Genomic DNA, 25085 nt, shown 5'->3' on the forward strand with positions numbered 1-25085 from the left:
GGGTTGCTTTTTCATTAAAACACTTTGAGAAATGACTCTAATATCTAGATCCAATAGATACATAAATTGTTATTAGCTTTTTTGCGGTTCCCATGAGTCAACAAGTGCTTCCTACTTCCGGTTAAAATAAAACACGTGTTGATTGTTTTGATTTCGTCTAGCATTTTATTTTTTAGTCATGCCGAAGTCAAAGCGTGATAAGAAAAGTAGGTATTACAAATTAAGCGAGTTTTCCGTATTCTCTTCCTTGGCACATAGTTTTGTTATAAATATGTTTTAAGATTAAATGTTGGGAACGGTCTGCATTGGGACCCCTTCATCATTCATAATTCATTTGTTATAATCATATAATAATAATGTACAATCCCCCCCCCCCCCCCACACACACACCGCCACACTAATCCCCACTCTTGTATGGCTGGCTAGCATTTAATGTCAAATATATGGCCTGAAGTTAGTCACTATAATATCTATAGTGAACAAAACTTTGGAGCACACACACATACACACAGGGGACCAGACAACTCGGACCAGGGGACAACTCAGCCCAGACATCTCGGCCCCATGGCCGAGTTATTAGACTGATAGACGGGGCATGCTGTGACACATTATATGCGTGTTAAGTATGATAGTTGGCCATGTCGTAGTGTCGAAGTATTGTACTATAGTAATAATAATGCATTATACTGATAGATACCGCTAACTATATGGTCACCATTAAGAATGTCAGAACTTTGTGTATGTCGTAGGCGCATATCGTAGTGTCGGATGGGTTTCTAGAAGTATTGTACTATAGAAATAACGCAAAAGACATTTGCCAAATTCCCACATTTATTACATTAAATACATACGCACATACCAACAGAACACATATACATAAATAGTTATAATAAAGAAATAAAACACCAATCACCAAAAGAACATAGAAATAAAACGTCCAACAAAAGATAAAAGTCAGTGTGCAACAGGGGCGTACAGCTTTCCACAGGCAGACAGGAATCTCGAAGTGGACACTTCACCATCTGTGTAGCGTCCCCACAGTTCGAATATACCTGTCTCAAAGTCTGCTACAAATTAAGTACACACGCTCATCGTGGCAGGAGATCGTTGATGGCGCTGGAAACACACACACATTATTATAGAGAATCACCACCTAGTGTATATATCATTATTAAATGCAAGTCATAAGTGTTTTTTCATCAAAATATATGAAGTACAGAAGTATTACAACTTACGGCTCTGTAGTCTCTACTCTTTCGCTGCGACATGAACACAAAGGCAAGTGGAACTTGCTTCGTGGCGTCGTCCTGCCTCACGAATGCATGAATTGAGAACAGCTGGACGAAGGGATCCTTCACAACCTTGAAGGTACCGTCCAGGTACCATCTCTTTGCGTTTACCAGTAGAGTGTCCTTTCTCCAGGTGCGGTCCACATAGTCCATAGTTGTGTTACCTTTTAAAATGAATATTCTAATACAACTTTCAATAAATTGAATTATGACTGTATTTTGTTTGTGTTTTCCTTTATGGTTTACTCGAAAATCTAGACATTACTTTAAGCACACTTCAAACTGGAAAATAGTGCGTGCGTATTAATTTCGCGACATAAGGTTGGAAGCGAACGACGCGAAATTTATACGCACACATTTGTTTCGCGGTATGTGTGTGTATATATATATATATATATATATATATATATATATATATATATATATATATATATATAAAATAATAATATCAATAATATATACTCACCAGTATTACAGGTGCGGTGTTGCCATCGTGAACAAATGTCGCAGTGTTGTCTGGGTCGGACATCATTAGAACAAAACGCACACGGATAAGTCAGCATTTTGTTAGAAAGTGATGTCCAATAATTCGGACGGTTATGTACATTATTTGCTGAAAATGTCATCATGCTCACCAATTGGAATTACTTCTTAAAAGCAGGAAGTCAGGAGGCTATATCCGTGAGTGGTGTTACAACGATAAATAACTTTTGCATGTTTTTTGTCTGGGATCATCTCCAACGTTTAGGTCACCGACTGTAGAACAAATTATTCGAACAGCGGAAACTATCTTCAAAGATAAATGGATCAGCAATTTATCAATTTAACAAAAAACATATTCTTTTATTTCTGTGAGAATACTTTAATTTAAAAAAACAACACTTGTTCAACAATAGACAAGATTGTCCATGTGCCGAGTTGTCTCTGGACTCCGGGCCGAGTTGTTTCGCGGTGGGCCGGGTTGTCTCAGAACTGTGGGCCGAGTTGTCCTCCGGGCCGAGTTGTCTGGCATTCATACACACACCAAGGAAATGTTTTATTTAACGACGCACTCAGCACATTTTATTTACAGTTATATGGCGTCACACACACCAATGTCCATTAAGTCAAAGAGTTACGGTTATATGGCATCAGACATATGGTTAAGGACGAATCATAGTCACTTCGTACCCAAGTCATATCGTACCATCCATTTCGTACCATGCTGCCTGGTCATTTCATACCTTGGTCATTTCGTACCATTGCAAAAAGTCATTTTGTACCCTAGTCATTTCATACCATTGTAAAAAGTCATTTCGTACCCCAGTCATTTCGTACTCTTAGTCATTTCATACCAGTATATAGCATAAAAGCAGTGTTTTTATTTGGACAGTTTGAAATTCAGAACACTTTATTGTGCAGCATATCGTTACTGATACCCATAATACCTGTCAACTGTTATTTCCATTTTACCTGATTAGAGCCGTATATGGTATTTACTACTAACTGCCAACTTCGATTTCGTCCTCATTGCTCTGCTTATATGTTCCAAATTAATAAATATGCTAATAATAATAAATAAATATGAACAAGTTTTTCATTTACCAGTTGAAAAATCTCACAAATGAACAACAACAAATCAGATTTGATTGCGCGAACCGTGCACGAGAAAACAAACAGAACCAAAATTATAATGGTCACGTGATATACCAAAGTCTGTGACATTAAAAATAGATTAGACCTCGCTTGCTTAACGTTTTTTTCTCGACAGAACGTCTTGTGAAAAAATGCTAAAAAAAAGCATTTCATGGTTTTACAAACGTCAGGATTACCAAAAAGCACTTCAGGTGAATGGAAATGTGTATTCTAAATAATAAAATGTAAGTAAAGTGCAATTTTATTTGTGAAAAATGGGGTTTAATAGCGAAAAACAACGCCGTAATGGTTAACAAATAAACGTAACTAGGGTGTGTCCCTTTAAGAAATAAACAATAACAACCATTAAAACATTAACTACTCTACTGATTGCTAAATTAGCCAATTGCTAATGCTTATAATGTTTAGTCTTTTGCTGATAAAATATCCCTTAAATTGACCACAAATGTGTAATTTAATGTTATTTTGTAAAAGACACTACCAGGATGATTGTTATAAATTGTTATGCCATGGTATGATATGACTTTCAGTTATGGTACGAAATGACCACGGTACGAACACACAAACACACAAAATTACCCAAGCCTGGACCATCCACCTCAATGAAAGCAATTCAATTTCTCATGAGGAAAGTGAAGAGTCTGATTTAGAGGAATCGAAATGCTGTGTAATTTGTAAACAGTTTTCTCTACCAGCAAACAGAGAATGTGTAAACCTTGTGAGTGTCAAGTGGGTACAACGTCATAAAGGTGATCACTAGAAACGTCTTATATATTCTCCAGTAATACCAAGGTTGTAAGGACGGACAGCATGTTTCTGTGCCTTCACTGCATGCAGAATATACTCAGCTAATTTTTAGTGTTACTGTTTTTTATCTTGAAGTTTATGCTTTGTTCCAGTTTTAAATATCTTGCATTCTAGGATTTGTGTTCAGATTATTTGTAACAAATATTTTTAAGTTATTGGTTTTAGGTACCTTTAACCCATCTTCATAAATCAAGGCTAATATTCGTTCCTCGTATTCAGCCTTGATACATGTAGTCAAGATTACTGATATCCACTACTAGCGCCCTCTATTGGAAGAAAATTTGTAACACCGATTATGTCCCTTACACGATGACATCGCTGACCAACATCACAGTATCGGTAACATGTGACAATCTTGAAAGCAATATCAAAAATTAACCGCCGGACGCTGACGCTGCCATCTTTGTTTAAAATAACAAGGGAATCTATAAGGAGCGTTGCGATTCGTTGCAATCAGATCTCATCGCATCCAATGAAATTTAAGCATTTTGTGGCACGATTTCTTGACGACATGTATCAAGGCTGAATACAAGGAACGAATATTAGCCTTGATTTATGAAGATGCCTTTAACCATGATAACAGGACGTTAAAAATTCGAATTCTGGTGATATTCACACCAGAACTTGCTTGATGTTCACGCTCAGTAATAAGGTAACATTTATTAACATTTTGTCCGTAATGGGCCTCCATACTAAACAATCATAACATCTGCGGTAACTGCGAGTTCCTTTCCTTTGTGTATAGACGTCGCCGCATCAAAATTGGTACGTGTTTTCTACTGGAAATTAATAATTTGGGTCAGAATCTTTTATTTTACTATATGCATTAATGAATGAATAACAAAACAGCAAAACAAATCGAGGGAGTGTGGATTCATGAAAAATAATTCACAAACCCTGTAGGGGAGAATTGATGGTTTTTCATGAGTGTACACTTCCGAGTACATTTTCCAACTTAATCCATTATTCATTAAAACTTATTACGTGATTGCTAAAAATTATCATTATTTTTTTATTTTATTTTTTTTAAATATTGGTTAAAATGACAAATAATTTTTCAAAAGTAATGACCCAAAATGATAGGATCCTTTCGGACCTAACCTGAACGATTCATTCAAGAAATCCTAATAAGTGTGATGCATGTGCTAAACGTGTAATTTCTGATTTATGTTTCCGACAATCTTCGCTGTGCTCTGCCAGAATATATTACTATCACTAGTATCAGATTTATAAGGCTAAAATTACATGTGTATTTGATGGTGCAGATGTTTGTTCATGTAATTAATGTCCATTTATGTTCTTGTTACTGTAGATAAATGTATATTATGTTGTTGATTTTGCTCTGCCAATATGCAGGTGTTAATCAGATAAATTATTCTTATGCTTATGCAGTGCAAAACACCATGTATACATGGGGCAGTTTTCATTTTCAGATTTTGGCAAATTTCGTTTCTCATTTTGGTAAATTCCATTTTTTATTGGTTTTCAAAAGTGTCGAGCGGTAATTTTACTTTTGGTGAGAAACCTGTTTTGGTGGATGTGTCGATTGTGTGTAAAAGAATGTACATTTGAAGATTTCTGACATCATTGTATGGGGAAAGTACGATTTCGGGTCATTTGGCCCTAAAACCATTTCGAACCCTGTGTTGTTCATCCCTTAGTCCCGTTCACCCCGGGTTGGTTTTCCCTAAATGTCATTCATACTGAGTCGTTTCGACCCCCCCAAATAAATATACTGTAAATTAGGAAATGTTAGTGAGCATAAAATATTAGCGAATTTAGCGAGGCCTTACAAAACGCTAATAATCTAGAAGTCCTGGTCAGTACACAGGCATTTATTTTCGTGAACCCCCTATCCATTCCAATAAAAAAAAACTGAAGTACCGGTACTGATAATTTTGACGTTTATTGTTTACAAAATACCGTAAGCTTTCGCATGGTGCTTAGGCTATCCTGTGTGCTTTTTCGTAGTCCTCAAATTTGTTACCAAAAACTAACCTGAAAACAAAACTAAATTTGAAGGTGTGATGCTAACTCAAGTTTGATTTAAACTATTACTGTCAAAATACTTGTTCAATGCGGTTTGTGATTGACCAACAGGCAAAACATGTAGATTCGCGGTACAAGCCCACCCCAGATTATTCTCACTTCCACATTTCAACATACTGTGATGTTTACTTCTGTTTTCTAAACACGTGTTGCTTTCATCACCTGCACTTATGAAAGAAAAGGATACAAAACATAGTATTGTTTATTATCTTATAATATATTGTCTGTACCTATATATTGTTTGGGGTTTTTTTTTTAATTTAAAGTTTTAAGTGTTGCATTGTTAGTGCTAGTCCTGTGCAGCTGAAACTAACGAGGTCTTGGGTCTGATTTAACAAGACTACTTTTTTTTTCCTTCTGTTTTTTTTTAATACCCAATTTTCGCAAGCCTTTAATTTCGTGTGGAATTTATTTTCACAAATTTTATTCAAATGCGAAAATAAAGTATTTTACAGTAGTAAACAACAATAATTAGTTTGCATGTGTAGGACTGCAATGTTTTTACTGAATTTAACTTGAAAATTATCACATACTTTGATTACACTGGATATGCCAGTTACTATATGATAAATAGAGGATTTGTCACAAGCGTTTTTTAATATGGAAAATATCAACCGAGTCTGTGTTGATCGGTATTTGTCGAGGCTCTTCCGAGACAAATACCGATTAACTAGACGAGGTTGATATTTTATATATTAAAAAATACGAGTAGTGAATTCTGTTTATTCTATAACACTTCTAAAATAATATTCTATTTTTTTTTTTTAGTAAATCACAGTACTAAAGTCGCCGCCATCAATAATATGATATCATCACGATTAGCACAGACTAGTTTGACGTCGCGCATTTTAAACAAATCTTTGAAAACGTTGTGCTCAGGTACACAGGTCTTGTTGACTCGTAAGCAAATGACCCATCCACAGCAACACATTACCTAGAGACCTTGTAAATTTGCATACCATTATTAACCGGGTTAATAAAGTAAATTATGACATGGATATCATGGGTAAGTTATAGGATAACTATATTTACATCTGGACTATTTTCAGTTTCTTTGACACAGACAAGAAAGAAGGGTTTGGAGCTGAAGCAAAAATTGGTGGATGAGGTATTTGTGCAGACAAAAACTGGATTTTAGATTTATAGCAAAGCAGTGACAAAATCAGTAGTTTTATGATTAACAGTAATCATTTTAAAAAATGAATATAAAGTGTGGTCTCTCTCTCTCTCTCTCTCTCTCTCTCTCTCTCTCTCTCTCTCTCTCTCTCTCTCTCTCTCTCTCTGTATATCTATTTATCTCCTCTCTCTATTTTTCAGTCTGCCTCTTTGTCTAATACTCCACCCTCTCTCTTGATGGTAGACACTTTTTTTCATACTATGGAATTTACTACAATAGAGATTTCCCTAGAAATTAGGCAAGGCATGGTAGACCAAACACTTTTGGGGCATTTTCACCATTTTCGAGACACTTGTTTTTCATTACAAATACAATTTTATAAAATTAAAATAAACATTAATGTAATTTATGTGCTTGCTTTAATAAATGAATGGCAAAAGATATAAAAGGCATATTTTATTAATTAATTATACCTTTTTGGGTGTTTTATAAAGGCAATTTTAGAATTAATTACTGAAAAAGGCTTGTTTAATCTCAGCGCAGCATGGTGCTGATTAAGGCAATATGGTGCTAGACTATTGAGGCATGGTGCTGCACCATGCTAAAACAAGCTAGGGAAAACACTATACAAGTTATGTATTTCTGAGCCAATTGTTTTCTAAATTGCACACAAAAATAGTATATTTTTGTTATTTTCAAAACACTTACTTTTCTTTTTACAAACTGAAATTATAAAAGAAATAATTTAAAAACATTTTTGTAGGATGATGGGATGGACTATAGATAATAATTTTTTTGCCTGATAAATCCAGAGTACATGTATTTTTTATTTCAGATTCACAACTCTATCGACCGCTATGCAAGAATTTTCACATTTTCCGTACAGAACATGCGGAATGTGCAGCTGAAGGAAGTGAGGCAGGAATGGAAGCACAGTCGGTGAGATGTAACATTGTTTTTATATCCCCATGTTTCACAGTCGGTGAGACATAACATTGTTTTTATATCCCCATGTTTCACAGTCGGTGAGATGTAACATTGTTTTTATATCCCTATTTTTCACAGTCGGTGAGACGTAACATTGTTTTTATATCCCCATGTTTCACAGTCGATGAGATGTAACATTGTTTTTATATCCCCATGTTTCACAGTCGGTGAGATGTAACATTGTTTTTATATCCACGTGTTTCACAGTCGGTGAGATGTAACATTGTTGATATACACCCATATTTCACAGTCTGTGAAATGTAACATTGTTTTTTCTATCCATATATTTAACAGTCGGTCAGATGTAACATTGTTTTTATACGCCCGTATTTCACAGTCGGTGATATGTAACATTGTTTTTATATCCCCATGTTTCACAGTCGGTGAGATGTAACATTGTTTTTATATCCCCGTGTTTCACAGTCAGTGAGACATAACATTGTTTTTATATCCCCATGTTTCACAGTCGGTGAGACGTAACATTGTTTTTATATACCCATTTTTCACAGTTGGTGAGACGTAACATTGTTTTTATATCCCCATGTTTCACAGTCGATGAGATGTAACATTGTTTTTATATGCCCCGTCTTTGACCAGCATGGAAGGGCAGGAAGTAGCCCACTGGTAAAGCTCTCGCCTGTTGTGCGGTCAGTCTAGAATATTCTATCCCCGTCGGTCGGCTCATTGAGCTATTTCTCGTTTTAGCTAGTGCACCATGACTGGTATATCAAAGGCAAATAAACTTTAACAAACTTCTTCTTTTTTTTACCTACTTGGAGGGGCAGAACATATCCCAGTGGCAAAGCGCTCACCTGTCGCACGGTCGGTCAGGGATCAATCCCCGTCAGTGGGCACATTGGGCTATTTCTCATTCCAGTCAGTGCACCATGACTGGTATGTGCTGTCCTGTCTGTGGAATGGTGCATATAACAGATCCCTTGCTACTAACTGAAAAATGTAGCAGGTTTTCTCTGTAAGATTATTTTGTCAATATTAACAAATATTTGACATCCAGTAGCCGATGATTAATAATTAATGTTGCACTAGTGGTTTTGTTAAAGAAAACAAACTTTGATCTACTTGAAATGCAGGCCCAAATTTCGATGACATGAATATTTGGTACAAATCTCTAGTGAATCTGAAGCCGCAGTGCATCGTTCGCTTGTTGATTTGAAATGGATGCAGGCCTAGTTCTGGGCGTTCAAATTATCTTTAAAAAAAATTGGTAGGGCTACTAGAATTTTTATAAAATCCACTAGCCATGGGATCAGTAATTTTTTTTTATTTACTAGCCACGATAAAAAATTTGCTAGCCCTACTTCAAAATAATACAATTTTACTAAATATTAGTAATAATCAGATATGTCACCTAAAGAGGGAGATAGAGCTTAAAAACTCTAACATTAGGGTGTTGGGTGGGTGCAGAATATTCATATTTACAAAATAGACTTAACTGCAACATTTGATCAAAAAATGTTTTACCAGCCGTCGGGCATGGCAATAGTAGTTATTTACTAGCCCAACATTGAATATCACTAGCCATGGGAGTGGGGCTACAATAATCTAGAAGCCCTGAATGGTATTTTACTTTTTAGGTTCTGAAATAACTGTTTTGTTATGGGTGTTTTTCAGATTTTTCTTCGGCAAAAACCGAGTGATGGGTTTGGCACTGGGAAAGACTACAGAGGATGAGTATCGCGAAAATCTCTCGAAACTGACCAATCAGCTCAAAGGTCAGACAGGCTTGCTCTTCACAAATGAGAAAGAAGAGATGGTTTTAAAGTTAGTGAATTGTTTTTCTGGTTTTTTGGGGGTGGGAGTTAACCCAGTCGGTTGAGTGCTCACTTGAGGTGCTTGCGTCATAGGATCGAACCACCTCGGTGGATCCATTCAACTGATTGGATTTTAACTCATTCCATCCAGTGCACTACAATTGGTCAAAGGCCGTGGTATGTGCTTTCCTGTCTGTGGGAAAGTGCATATAAAAGGACCTTTCCTGCATTAGGAAAAATGTAGTGAGTTTCCTCTGATGACTACGTGTCGGAATTACGAAATGTTTGACATCCAGTAGCCGACGATTAATTAATCAATGCGCTCTAATAGTTTTGTTAAACAACACAAACTTTTTGTTCTTTTGGTGGGGGGGGGGGTTTGCTTGTCTTGTTATATAGGTTTTTGCCATTTGAATTTTTGTACAAATAACGGCATGTTCTAGCTTAGTTGATAGAGTGCTCGCCTGAGGTGATTTTGTCGTATGACAGAACCCCTCCTCTGATTGGGTTTGGGGGCGGGACGTAGCCCAGTGGTATAGCACTCGCTCGATGCGCGGTTGGTGTGGGATCGATCCCTGTCGGTGGGCCCATTGGGCTATTTCTCGTTCCAGCCAGTGCACCACGACTGGTATATCAAAGTCCATGGTATGTACTGCCCTGTCTGTGGGATGGTGCATATAAAAGATCCCTTGCTGCTAATCGGAAAGAGTAGCCCATGAAGTGGCGACAGCGGGTTTCCTCTCTCAATACTTGTGTGGTCCTTAACTATATGTCTGATGCCATATAATTGTAAATACAATGTGTTGAGTGTCTTTCTTTCTGATTAAGATAAAACCCAACTGATGGGTTTGGCATCATAACAAAACAAAAACAAAAAAAATGTTTTATTTAACGACGCACTCAACACATTTTATTTACGGTTATATGGTTAAGAACCACACAGATTTTGAGAGGAAACCCGCTGTCGCCACTACATGGGCTACTTTTTCCGATTAGCAGCAAGGGATCTTTTATTTGCGCTTCCCACAGGCAGGATAGCACAAACCATGGCCTTTGTTGAACCAGTTATGGATCACTGGTCGGTGCAAGTGGTTTACACCTCCCCATTGAGCCTTGCGGAGCACTCGCTCAGTGTTTGGAGTCGGTATCTGGATTAAAAATCCCATGCCTCGACTGGGATCCGAACCCAGTACCTACCAGCCTGTAGACTGAGATGGCCTAACCACTACGCCACTGAGGCTGGTGGCATCATCAAAGACCATGGTATGTACTATTCTACTTATGGGATGTACATTTATCCCGCAATCACTGGCAAAATATGATGAGTATGACATAATTCCAACTCAACTAGAGTATTTCAGACTAGATTTTCTATAAACATACTCTTTAAATCATTTGTTTTAGTACAGTAAATACAAATAACTTTTAGTTTTGCGATAACAATGCAAAACTTGTATATTTATTTATGAATTAGAGTTTAGAAACGCTTTTTAAATGTTACAGAATGTAGCTAGTGTCTTACAAAGAATGACGTCATGTATCTTGTATGACGTCATACAGCAAATGCCTTGCTAGGTTGACGATACTCGATTTGCGTACACAAAAAAGGAATAAATAATGATTTTCCGTCTGTTCCTGTATGATTGCAGGATAAAAGAAATAACTGGTTATTGTCTTAAGATATCGGCTTTATCCTGCTCAGGTCAAATAGCGAATGCTGCTCGGCAGAGCCTCGATGCATTTGCCATTCTAACTGTCACGGGATAAAGCCGATATCTTAACCTTCTGCGGGCGAGATATCTCGCCCAACATCACATCAGTCGACATACTGTATACTGCATACAGTGTATTCCCCAATTCATATTATCCGCTGTTTTGCACACAGCACTCACCGGAAACGGAAATATAATAGAAGGAAAAAGATTTCTTTTCAAAATGGTGGCTTTTATTGTGATTTTTTTCAGTTGAAAATACCTTGAAATTTTGAGATCAAAAAGTGGTTTTCAACAAGTATTTTTGCTTGACAACAATGGCGGCATGTCGCAGTAATTTTCAGGGATCGATAGCTGATTGTGACGGCTAATTTGATAATAAATTTGATCGTTTTACCAACAACGAAAATCACCAAATATTGGGATATGAATTGTAGTTCGTTTAAAAAATTCTGGTCAGAAAACCACTGTTATCGAGAATAACAGACATAAATACTGGATAGCTGGCCACAAATGCCGTAAGTAAACGCAACTCTTCTCTTTTTTTCCCCTTATTTTAGCAAACATTAACTGAACTAAAATATAAACATTATAAAAACCCATGAAAATAATACTTACCGATTCAGATATAAACGTTATTTTATGTATTTATAAATTATTTAAATTTTAAGTGAATATATGTGAGTAAAAATTATAAATTTGTACCCTCTCAACGTCAAAAATTAATCCAGTAGTCTAAAGGTTAATGCCAAATGGAAGTGTATATTTGTTTGTGTTAGCACTAGTCAACACTTCAGCACATTTTAAAACTACAGCTATTTCATGTCCAACATATGTCAGTTATAACACTTGGCCATGAAATAAATAAAAGACTGCGATGCCACAAAGTTTACTCTAAAAGCAATAATATAAGTTGTAGAAGCATCACGAGGGGTATATGGCATTTAATGTACCCTCTGTGTGTTCTTTTACCCCGAGCCGAAGGCGAGGGGGTAAAGAGCACACAGAGGGTACATAAAAAGCCATATACCCCGAGAGATGCTTCTACAACGAATTTATCTTGCCGACATGTTAAACCATATAGCCAACTAATCAAAATAACGCCAGACAATAATTGTTAACAATTTATTAACGGAGCCGTACCACGCGGACGCGAACGAAACCACTTGCCAGTGACGAAAAATAGTTCCATCGATAAACGAGTTTTTAACTTCAAATGTTTGTAATACGAAATTGTCTGAAACGGATATTAATTAAAAAAAATAAAAAAACACTTTTTTTTATCAGAAATGTATGTAGTAAAAAAATAAAAATATTAAAAATAAAAAACAAAAAAACAACTGTTGCTAATCGCGCATTAATACAATAACACCACGACCGTAATTAGGTGGCCGAGTTCAACATTGCAGCTTTTAAAAGTATTGAAATAGTGTATTTTATAGTGAAAATATAATTAATTATGTATACTTGATTGATTATCAATGTTATTTATAATCTAATTATTGCTTTAGCATTAACTGGGGCGGCTGGAAACTGTTGAAAATTACAGACGGGGTATAAGAGAATTTGGCTCCGCCCACAGGGGGATAAGGGATTTGTCCAATGGCAAACAGCCAATGAGATTAAAGAATTTTACATGAAGGCGAGATAAGATACTTTATATATATATATATATATATATATATATAGGGAATAACTGGTTACTGTCTTAAGCTTTAGACTACTGGATTGATTTTTAACAAAAACCACGTTGAGTGGGTACAAGTTTATAATTTTTACTCACATATATTCACTTAAATGTTTTATAAATACATGAAATAAAGTTCGTATATGAATCGGTAAGTATTATTATTTGTAATTTTAATGATTTTTAATACTTGCCGAAAACCACTTTTTCAACTCAAAATTACAAGCTATTTTCAGTTGAAAAACAAAAACCTAAAGATACAGTAACTACTGTTTAATGTTTTAAAATTGTGTAGCGATTTCTGAAACCTGCGTAGCGAATTGCAATGCAATACTGAACAAAATGTTTCCTGCTTGTAATCAGTCAGGGTTTTTTGTTTTTTTCCTCCTCATTTGTCAATTTTTGTTCCCGCAGGTACTTTGACAATTTACATGTACCCGACTTTGCCAGATCGGGAACCGTGGCAACCCAGACAGTGATTCTCGACGAGGGGCCTCTTGCTGATTTCTGTCACTCCATGGAACCACCGTTGAGACTGCTGGGACTGCCCACTAGTCTAAAACGAGGTAACATAGACGCAGACAATTTCCATTAGCTACTAAATACAGGGAACTCGAAAAGAGTAGCTCATGAAGGGGCGACAGTGGGTTTCCTCTCAATATCCGTGTGGTCATTAACCATATGTTCGATGCCATATAACTATAAATAAAATGTGTTGAGTGCATCGTTAAATAAAACATTTCCTTCCTTCCTTCCTAAATACAGGGATTCTAGCCCCACTCCCATGGCTAGTGATATTCAATGTTGGGCTAGTAAATAACTACTATTGCCATGCCCAACAGCTAGTGAAAAAGAAAGAAGTTGTCAGATGGGTCATTCCATGTTAAATCACACAAAAAAGATGGAATTTTTAACCTCACCCCCTGAGATTGGTTTGGAATCTTGTTTCTAGGGTGGTACTGGCTGAAAAAGCTTAATTTTCAAAGATGAGCTCAATCGGATGTCAAAATTACCAAATGGTTGACATCCAAAAGCCGACGATTAATAAATCAATGTGCTCTAGAGGTGTCATTAAACAAAAAAAGTAAAAAACGTTTAACTGACCTTATAGTGGCTTTAAACCCCCCCCCCCCCCAAAAAAAAAACCCCACTTTTTAACTGAGGTCAGGTCATAGGGCTTTACGTGCCTATTCAGAGCAAGCTGTTGTAGCGCACGCCACCTTTTAACTGACATAGCTGCTAAGTGGACGGTATGTTGTGGGGGGTGGGGTTGTAAACATTCCTTTCTTTTAATGTATGCAATCTAATCTCTGTTTTTGCAGGTGTTGTTACGCTGTTGAAGGAACACAAAGTGTGCAGTGTCGGTGATAATCTGACGCCAGAACAAGCTCGATTACTGGTGAGTGGGTTTATCTAGACATTCTCGTCCCGGCCAGTGCACCACGACTGGTATCTCAAAGGGCTGTGGTATGTGCTATCCTGTCTGTGGTATGTACTGTCCTCTCTGTGTAATGGTGCATATAAAAGATTCCTTGCTGCTAATGGAAAAATGTAGCGGGTTTCCTTGTGAGTGGGTTTATTTAGGCATTCGTGTTCCAGTCGGTGCATCATAACTGGTATATCAAAGGCCGTGGTATGTGCTTTCCTGTCTGTGGGATGTACTATCCTGTCTGTGGGATGGTGCATATAAAAGATCTCTTGCTGCTAATGGAAAAATATAGCGGGTTTCCTTGTAAGTGGGTTTATCTAGACATTCTCGTCCCAGCCAGTGCACCACGACTGGTATATCAAAGGCCTGTGGTATGTGCTTTCCTGTCTGTGGGATGGTGCATATAAAAGATCCCTTGCTGCTAATGGAAAAATATAGCAGATTTCCTATGATGACTATGAGTCAGAATTGCCAAATGTTTGCCATCCAATAGCCGATGATTAATTAATCAATGTGCTCCAGTGGTGTCGTTAAACAAAACAACCTTTATCTAGATATTATTTTATATATTTTATATGTGGCCAATAAATATTTTATCAAATTAGTCACTATTGAATCATTTTCAAAGAAATATTCTACTAATCTGATAATTGGCTAAATCAAAATTATTTCCAGTGTGACCCTGATAAACTATATTTACTTAGTGGGTTTATCTAGACATAGTCAGATTTATTCATGAGTGGGTTTATCTAGACATTATAGTCAGATTTATTCATGAGTGGGTTTATCTAGACATTATAGTCAGATTTATTCATGAGTGTATTTATCTAGACATTATAGTCAGATTTATTCATGAGTGGGTTTATCTAGACATTATAGTCAGATTTATTCATGAGTGGGTTGATCGAGACGTTACGGGTCAGGTTTATTCATGAGTGGGTTGATCTAGACATTACGGGTCATGTTTGTTCATGAGTGGGTTGATCTAGACATTACGGGTCATGAGTGGGTTGATCTAGACATTACGGGTCATGTTTGTTCATGAGTGGGTTGATCTAGACATTACGGGTCATGTTTGTTCATGAGTGGGTTGATCTAGACATTACGGGTCATGTTTATTCATGAGTGGGTTGATCTAGACATTACGGGTCATGTTTATTCATGAGTGGGTTGATCTAGACATTATGGGTTAGGTTTATTCATGAGTGGGTTGATCTAGACATTACGGGTAAGATTTATTCATTAGTGGGTTGATCTAGACATTACAACTGAGTGTCAAAATAAATATGTTAGACACTATATAACTAGTTTTAGGTTTATCTAGACATTATAGTCAGATTTATTCATGAGTGGGTTGATCTAGACATTATAGTCAGATTTATTCATGAGTGGGTTGATCTAGACATTATAGTCAGATTTATTCATGAGTGGGTTTATCTAGACATTATAGTCAGATTTATTCATGAGTGGGTTGATCTAGACATTACGGGTCATGTTTATTCATGAGTGGGTTGATCTAGACGTTACGGGTCATGTTTATTCATGAGTGGGTTGATCTAGACATTACGGGTCAGGTTTATTCATGAGTGGGTTGACCTAGACATTACAGGTCAGATTTATTCATGAGTGGGTTGACCTAGACATTACGGGTCATGTTTATTCATGAGTGGGTTGACCTAGACGTTACGGGTCATGTTTATTCATGAGTGGGTTTACCTAGACATCATGAGTGGGTTGACCTAGACATTACGGGTCAGATTTATTCATGAGTGGGTTGACCTAGACGTTACGGGTCAGGTTTATTCATGAGTGGGTTGACCTAGACGTTACGGGTCAGATTTATTCATGAGTGGGTTGACCTAGACGTTACGGGTCAGGTTTATTCATGAGTGGGTTGACCTAGACGTTACGGGTCATGTTTATTCATGAGTGGGTTGACCTAGACATTATGGGTCAGGTTTATTCATGAGTGGGTTGATCTAGACATTACGGGTCAGGTTTATTCATGAGTGGGTTGATCTAGACATTACGGGTCAGGTTTATTCATGAGTGGGTTGATCTAGACATTACGGGTCAGGTTTATTCATTAGTGGGTTGATCTAGACATTATGGGTAAGATTTATTCATTAGTGGGTTGATCTAGACATTACAACTGAGTGTCAAAATAAATATGTTAGACACTATATAACTAGTTTTAAAATATGTTGTGCTGTAAAAAAAAAATCATTTTTTTTATGTTTAATTTTTATTTTTATTTTTTTTGGTCTTTAGAAACTTTTTGGTCACAAAATGGCCGAGTTCCACGTGACGATAGAAGGAGTCTGGAGTAACGATGGACAGTGGAAAGTGTTTTCTCAACGACCGGAGCCGATTGTCCCGACCAAAGTCCGAGTGAAAGGTATGGAACATGCCCTAATTTCACAAAACATCGTAAACCTAGTTTGGCACATAAACGTAAATATATGACTGAACCACAATTCTTATTACTATTATAGTTCAACAAATATAGTTTGAAATACACGTATTTCATTTTCTTTTTGTCCTTAAAATACTCCAGCTTCCGTAATGATGTAAATAAACACGTGAAATCGTACAGCCGGTATAACTGCTAGTAGCAGACGTAAACTTACGATGTTTAGTGAAATGGGCTCCAGGCCTTAATCTAGACCTTAGAAAGTAGGAGAGAAGTAACTTGTCCTTTCCCAGGAGGAGTAGTTTTCTAAAAATAGGTGAAGCGAACATTTATCAGTACATTTCGCCATGTTCCGCATTCATGCGAAAACATTCCAAATTATACACTCATTTATAATTGTAATATTTCGATATAAAATGTTATCATTTACGGTAATAATTTAAACAAAATAATGGTATGTTTCATTAAAAATGTGATATTATTAAGTACTTGATAATGAGTGAGGTGGGACGTAGCCCAGTGGTAAAGCGCTCGCTTGATGTGCGGTCGGTTTGGGATCGATCCCCATTAGTTGACTCATTGGGCTATTTCTTTTTCCAGCCTTTTGGAGACAGCTTACTTACTAGATGTAATCAAAGTTAAAACAACTGACGATGCAAGCTCAGTAATACTGACTCATTATTAAGAGATGGGGCAGGACGTAGTCCAGTGGTAAAGTGCTCGCTTGATGCATGGTCGGTTTGGGATCGATCCCTGTCAGTGGTCTGTGACAATGTGTCTTTAAGAGGCCGCTTACTTACTAGATGTAATCAAAGTTAAAACAACTGACGATGCAAGCTCAGTAATACTGACTCATTATTAAGAGATGGGGCAGAACGTAGTCCAGTGGTAAAGCGCTCGCTTGATGCATGGTCGGTTTGGGATCGATCCCTGTCAGTGGTCTGTGACAATGTGTCTTTAAGAGGCCGCTTACTTACTAGATGTAATCAAAGTTAAAACAACTGACGATGCAAGCTCAGTAATACTGACTCATTATTAAGAGATGGGGCAGAACGTAGTCCAGTGGTAAAGCGCTCGCTTGATGCATGGTCAGTTTGGGATCGATCCCTGTCAGTGGGCACATTGGGCTATTTCTCGTACCAGCCAGTGCACCACGACTGGTATATCAAAGACCGTGGTATGTGTTATTCTGTCTGTAGGATGGTGCATATAAAAGATCCCTTTGCTATTAATAGAAAAATGTAGCAGGTTTCCTCTTTTAGACTATATGTCAAAATTACCAATTGCTCGACATTCAGTAGCCGATGATTAACAAATCAATGTGCTCTAGTGGTGTTGTTAAACAAAAAACAAATACAAATAAACCTTTTTATTATGCCTGTCTTTGACGTGTCTTATTATGGTATGGCATTGTCCATATGTCCGTCTGTCCATAAACGTTTCCTTTCTGGATTATATCTTCCTAAATCAATTCATATAGGCAGGCCCTAATCTAGAATTGAAAAAATTGGAGAAATTACTTCTCTGTTCCCAGAAGAAAGGGAAGATGTTTGATCATTTATCGGTACCGTATATCTTCGCCTATAAGTCAAATTTTTTTCACCCAAAAATTATTTTATAACTTGGGGGATCGACTTACAAGAGGGTAAAAAAAAATTCAACCAAAAATATTACCGTTTTGGGGATTATTTTACAAGTTTTATTGTTGAAGTATGCCCTGTATTTATACTCAAATATGTTAATTTGACATTTATTTTTTATAAAAAATAATAATTTGGCATTAGAACGGTTTTGGTTATGCAAAAAGGCGTGCGACCTCACTCACATGCCAAGAGAACAGTTCACTTAGTTAAAACAACAGTCATCACCAATAGCAAAAATGTAAACAATACTAACTACCTGTTGCCTGAGTTTATTTTTAAATCTGGTCACTGGCATTAATGGTTGTTCAAACAATGTTTTGTCGGTGATTAACTTCATGATAATTACTGAGCTTTCCCTTAAAACAGCTTAGACTGATCTCTGCAGTTCACTAGAGCAATAGGGACATACATCATTTGGTACAAAAACCAGTGTACTTTCCAGAGTTATCCTCCTTACATGTATTAATATGGCGGCAAAACATGTGATTAACTCATACTTTCAGTTTTATCGCAGTGATCTGTTGTCAGTGTTAAAGTTGTTGTCTGTGCACAAAACCATGCTGTACAGTCAAACAGCTTTCACTGTCTACTAAGGGAATATTTCGTTTTGATGCTATGTAGTTTGATTGCGATGTACAAAACATGAAAACCGTAGTTTGTAAAATAATTTTCTTTTGTTCAAATATTGTACATTATTATTCTCGTGCTGAAAACAAGAAATACTTCAATATTTATAAGTTGTTTTTCATGGGTCAACTTATAAACGGGTCAATAAAAAACTACATTTTCAGGGCTGTGGAATTTTCAGAGATCGACTTACAGGCGAAGATATATGGTACATTTTGTAATGTTTCGCCATTATACCGCGTAGATTTGAAAACATTCCAAATTATACATTCAATTTTAATCATAATATTTCAATATCAAAATACTACCTCCGGTTATAAAATTTAAACAAAACAATTGTATGTTTAATTAAAAACGTGATATTGTTAAGTAGTTGATGATGTGTTGTTTTGTTAAAATAAAAGTAATAATTAGTATTTTCTGGCATTATTGGAACGCTTGACTGGTCACTGCAAACGGCGCGACATGTGTCAATGTACAGTCTGAAACCAAAGTAAAAATACTGATTGACATTTGGCTATGACATTAAACAAGTCGGGGTCTTGACATCTGTTGTGTGATTTCGTTTTTGAAGTCGGATTATGTCCAAAATATTATGGCGACTTCGACTTCTCACTACTGCTAATAACTTGGCGACTTGAACCGACTTTTGGCGGAAAAAAAAGTTTCATCTCGTCAGCCAGATTAGGGCATGTACAGGATTATTAAATCTAGTTTAAACAATATTTATAACTGTCAAAATGCGGTTTGGGATTGGCCAACAGGCAAGAGCCTATATTAAGGCCTCTCCCTACATTTATAAATACAAGTTTGATACATCAAGATGACAGAAATAGTATAATAATTTAAATAAATTCAAATTAGCTAAGATGAGAAGAATGGAAGAGAGAGAGAAGAAAGGAAAAATAAAAATAGATAGTTGATATGATATTATTTAGTCACAGTTGGGAAGGGAGAAGGAGGAATAATGAATGGTTAGTTATCGAAACGTTTGCTATTAATTATAAAGTCTTGAACAGATTTAAATATAACACTATTTTCGTGGGTACTAAAATTTGGGTCACCAAATAATAAAGTCTTGCAATTAAGATTGTGATATTTTGACAGGTGAGTATTACGAATTACATTATATAGTGGACAATAACATAAAAAATGTTCTGCATCTTCAATAAGATGTCCACAAGTACAAAATGGACTGTCACTTACATGTCTTGCAAATTTATGACCATTTAGATCGCTAGTTCCCAAGCGGAGTCGACTTTGTAATATCTGTTGCCTTCTATCACCATCGTAAAAGTAGCACGGTACAATTGGGTCTGATTTATTTAATTCTGATTTAAATCTATTTAACGATGAAGAATTCCTAATATCGGACGTTATATTATTCCATAATTTAACTGCGGAAGGAAAAAAAGAATTCGCGAAAAGTTTAGTTCGACAAACGTATGTAAGGAGGCGATCTACATTACGAGTGTAATATGGTTTTTTTGCAGAAATGGGGCGTGGTAATTGTATTGTCAAGAATGTGGGGAGCAAGTTATTAGAAAGTTTATACATCATACATAGTTTATGGCGACTTCTCCTTTCTGATAAAGATATAAAACCAGTTTCACTATATAGTAACTCGTGAGATGTTCCCCAAACAGAACCACAAATTGTACGCAAAGCGTCCAAGTGTATATTTTCAAGATTGTATTAAATCTGGCATGCAAGTACAACTTGGTATGGAGGTATGTCGTGTACCATATGTTGGTCACAGTGGCTACGTTTTACACATTACAGCACATTAAAGGGACAGACCCCAGTTTTTAAACCCTAATGCATATTTTTTACTATTAGAGCCGTTTAGGATCACTGAAATCAAACATTACTTATATTTTATTGTTTAGATTATCCATTTCCGTACAACCGAAGTGTTTCCGGTCATCCTGGTGTTCCTGGTGCCACATAATGCATTTTTCATATTTTTAAAAACGCACGTGCGTCTGAGAAGTAATGATTATTGAATCGCGTTTTAGTCTATTTTTAAGGGTATTTCAACGTCACAGACTCTATTGTATCCAAATTTGTTACAGGTTTGTAAATTAACCAAACTTAGTGTCCATTGTTATGGATTTAAACTAGGGATTAGGTGAAAAATATGCCTTAGTGTTTAAAAACTAGGCTCTGTCCCTTTAAAAAAAAATCCTTGTCAGTTCATAGGGCGGGTCTTAGCACAGCGGTAGAGTGCTCGCTTGATGCACGGTCAGTTTAGGATCGATCCCCGTCAGTGGGACCATTGGTTTATTTTTTGTTCCAGCTAGTGCTCCACAACTGGTGAAACAAAGGCCATGGTACGTACCATCCTGTCTGTGGGATGTTGCATATAAAAGATCCCTTGCTGCTAGTCGGAAAGAGTAGTCCATGAAGTGGCCACAGCGGGTTTTCTCTCTATATATCTATGTGGTCTTTAACCATATGTCTCATGCCATATAACTGTAAATAAAATGTGTGCGTCGTTAAAATAAAACATTTCGATCCTTCCTTTATCATATAGGATCTTAATACCCTTATGGGCTCAAATATACGGGTTAATAGCTTTTCGATTTTTGCACAGTGTGCAGTTTGCTTCTGCAGCCACTGATTGGCTGGATTAAAAATAACCATGTTTTTGGTTGGTTGCTTGCCACGGCCGGTACTTCACTTTCATTGATATAATGTTTCCATTTATGAGTCAGATTTCACATATGTTATACAGTCTACAAAGATATACAGAAAAATGTTGACTCATTTGTTTCGTAAACATGAAATCGTATAGTTACACGAGCAGCGGCTTTGTAGCATAGACAAATAATTATTTTTCTAATGCAACTACGGTCATATTATTTTGTATTGTAAACATTTGGCTGTAAAAAGAACACTGTTATGCCATAACGTCACTTACATTACATCATGTAATGTGCGTACGGTTATGAGAAGTAAAGGCTGATGGCTTTCTTGTAGACTACAGAGGAATCTTTATATTAAAAATTTCAGGGCTTCTAGAATTTTTTTTTAAATCCACTAGCCATGGGATCAGTGATTAAAATAGTTTTACCAGCCACAATTAACAATTCACTAGCCCTACTTTACTTTAATTTTACTAAATAATAGTAATAATCAGATATGTTGCCTAAAGAGGAAGACAGAGCTTAAAACCACTAACATTGGGTGGGGGGGGGGGGGGGGGGGGGCAGAATATTCATATTTACAAAACAGACTTAACTGCAACATTAGACTTTTTTCTTTTTTCTATCTGTCGGGCATGGCAATAGTAGTTATTTACTAGCCCAACATTGAATATCACTAGCCATGGGAGTGGGGCTACATAATCTAGAAGCTCTGTCGGGCATGGCAATAGTAGTTATTTACTAGCCCAACATTGAATATCACTAGCCATGGGAGTGGGGCTACATAATCTAGAAGCCCTGTTAAAAACCAGTTAAAACTGACAATGGGTAATAGAGAATAACCAACTCGCTACAAGGAGTTACGAATTACAGGACTTCTAGATTATGGTAGCCCCACTCCCATGGCTAGTAATATTCAATGTTGGGCTAGTAAATAACTACTATTGCCATGCACGACGGCTAGTGCTTTTTTTGTGTGTCAAATGTTGCAGTTATTAGTCTATTTTGTAAATATGAATATCCTGCCCACAATGCAAACCCCCAGTGTTAATGTTTCTAAGCTCTATTCCCCCCTTTATTATTATTTAATAAAATTGTATTAACTTTAGCTAGTGAATTTATAATCGCGACTAGTAAATGTTTAAAATCACTGATCCCATGGCTAGTGGATTTTTAATCGCGACTAGTAAATGTTTAAAATCACTGATCCCATGGCTAGTGGATTTTTAATCGCGACTAGTAAATGTTTAAAATCACTGATCCCATGGCTAGTGGATTTTTTTTTTTTAATTCTAGAAGTGCTGGGAATTACAAAGGCTCGGGTTTACAACATTCATTCACTCGGGACAGATAATTCACAATTCCTCGTAGCTCGTTAGTTATTCTCTAAATCAAACCTTGCATGCAGTTTACCACTTGGGATGGTGGTGTGTCACGTACTATAGCTAGTTTTCTGTTGCTTTTCATTATTGTGAAACTGTTTTCATGGAATTGTTTTATATTTTATACTTCAGTTTCTTTGAGGGGCGGGATGTAGCCCAGTGGTAATGCGCTCGCTTTGATGAGAGGTCGGTTTGGGATCGATCCCAGTCAGTTGGGCCCATTGGGCTATTTCTCGCTCCAGCCAGTGCACCACGACTGGTATATCAAAGGCCGTAGTATGTGTTATCCTTTCTGTGGGATGGTGCATATAAAAGATCCCTTGCTGCTAATTGAAAAGAGTAGCCCATGAGGTGGCGACAGCGGGTTTTCTCTCTCTATATCTGTGTGGTCCTTAACCATATGTTTGACGCCATATAACCGTAATTAAAATGTGTTGAGTGCGTCGTTAAATAAAACATTTCCTTCCTTCCTTCAATTTCTTCGACACCTACAAGCTGATGAATGTTTTTGTGCTGGGGCGTCATTAAACTTTCATTCGATCATTTTTCAGAACAAAGATTTCTTTACATAAATTATTTTTATTTAATATCTAAATTATAGTTTTTCGATTTGTTTTTATATTTTTTAATTCACTTAAGCCTTTCCATTTTCGTTCATGCATAAACTTTTCACATGTTTTACACATGTGAGACTTAACTCAGGCATGCATTTAAAGCCAATTATACCGAAAATACCACTAGATATCAGTATTATATCAGTACCAAATACCATATCGATACCAAGGTAAATAACAAAAAAAATACTTTTACCAATACCAATACTGAACCTGAAATTTCAATACCACTCAGCTTTAATCGGGACCAATGGACTGAATTAAAGGGACAGACCCTAGTTTCAACCCGTGAAAATTAACACTAAATTTATTTGAGTTACAGTTGAGTGAAGCATGAGTCTGTGACTTTGAAATGGTGAAATAACCTCTAAAAATAGACTAAAACTCGACTCCATAACTGTTACTTCTCAGACACGTGCATTTTTAAAAATATGATAAATATATTGTGATATTAAAAACACCAGAAAGATCAAAAACACTTTGAATGTACGGAAATTGATAATCTAAACCTTAAAATCTAATTAAAGAATGATTTCAGTTATCAAAAACAGCTATAATAGTCAGAAATATGTCTTAGTATTTACAAGCTAGGTTATGTCCCTTTAAGTAGTATTTATTCATCAGAAAAAAATATGTGGTAATTATGTTTCCTTCATTTTCAGCAAATGCAAAATTGGATAACAATGAAGATGACGAAATGGCGTTCGATGTCCTAACTGGTGATGATACTGTTGAAGACGATGGGTGTGGTAGTGGTAACGATGATGATGATAACAGTGATGATGATGGCAATAGTGATGATGATGGTTGATGTAATCTTTGTGTCCATAATAAACTTTTTTTAATATGTTGCCAAATTTATTGTTTGTATCTCATTTACCATATATCGCGGTGTATTGGCCGACTCTGTGAATACGGTAGCCTGACGCCCATGGTCGACTGTTTTTCACAGTAGTTTAACAACACCACTAGAGCACACCAATTTATTAATCATCAGCTTTTGGATGTTAAACATTTGGTAATTTTGACATATAGTCTAAGAGAAGACACCCACTACATTTTTCCGTTAGTAGCAAGGGATCTTTTTTATGCACCATTCCACAGACAGGATAGCACATACCACAGCCTTTCATATACCAGTCGCAGTGCACTGGCTGGAGTGAGAAATAGCTCAATGGGCCCACCGACGGGGATTGATCCCAAACCAACCATGCATCAAGCGAACGCTTTACCACTGGGCTACGTCTCACTATCGGTAGGGCTAGTAAAAAGTT

The 25085-nt window shown here is 36.5% G+C and overlaps 1 protein-coding gene across 1 annotated transcript; it reads left to right on the forward strand.

Moving 5' to 3' along the window:
* Positions 1 to 60: 60 nt before the first annotated feature.
* On the forward strand, positions 61 to 24668 carry LOC121377297 (mRNA turnover protein 4 homolog). Its single transcript, XM_041505232.1, has 8 exons — positions 61 to 206; positions 6830 to 6888; positions 7733 to 7836; positions 9517 to 9666; positions 13470 to 13621; positions 14378 to 14454; positions 16756 to 16882; positions 24474 to 24668. Exons 1-8 carry the CDS (start codon positions 179 to 181, stop codon positions 24620 to 24622), a joined length of 846 nt encoding a protein of 281 aa, XP_041361166.1. The 5' UTR covers positions 61 to 178; the 3' UTR covers positions 24623 to 24668.
* Positions 24669 to 25085: the final 417 nt, after the last annotated feature.

This window comes from Gigantopelta aegis, chromosome 7 (assembly GCF_016097555.1).
Source record: "Gigantopelta aegis isolate Gae_Host chromosome 7, Gae_host_genome, whole genome shotgun sequence".
Classification (NCBI taxonomy): Eukaryota; Metazoa; Mollusca; class Gastropoda; order Neomphalida; family Peltospiridae; genus Gigantopelta; species Gigantopelta aegis.

What these genes read in the sequence shown, in the direction of transcription:
- LOC121377297 (XM_041505232.1), top strand. Translation starts at nt 179, where the DNA reads ATGCCGAAGTCAAAGCGTGATAAGAAAA. An exon ending in GTCAAAGCGTGATAAGAAAA is followed by an intron (nt 207 to 6,829) that starts GTAGGTATTACA and finishes GACTATTTTCAG; the next exon opens with TTTCTTTGACACAGACAAGA. An exon ending in AGCAAAAATTGGTGGATGAG is followed by an intron (nt 6,889 to 7,732) that starts GTATTTGTGCAG and finishes TTTTTATTTCAG; the next exon opens with ATTCACAACTCTATCGACCG.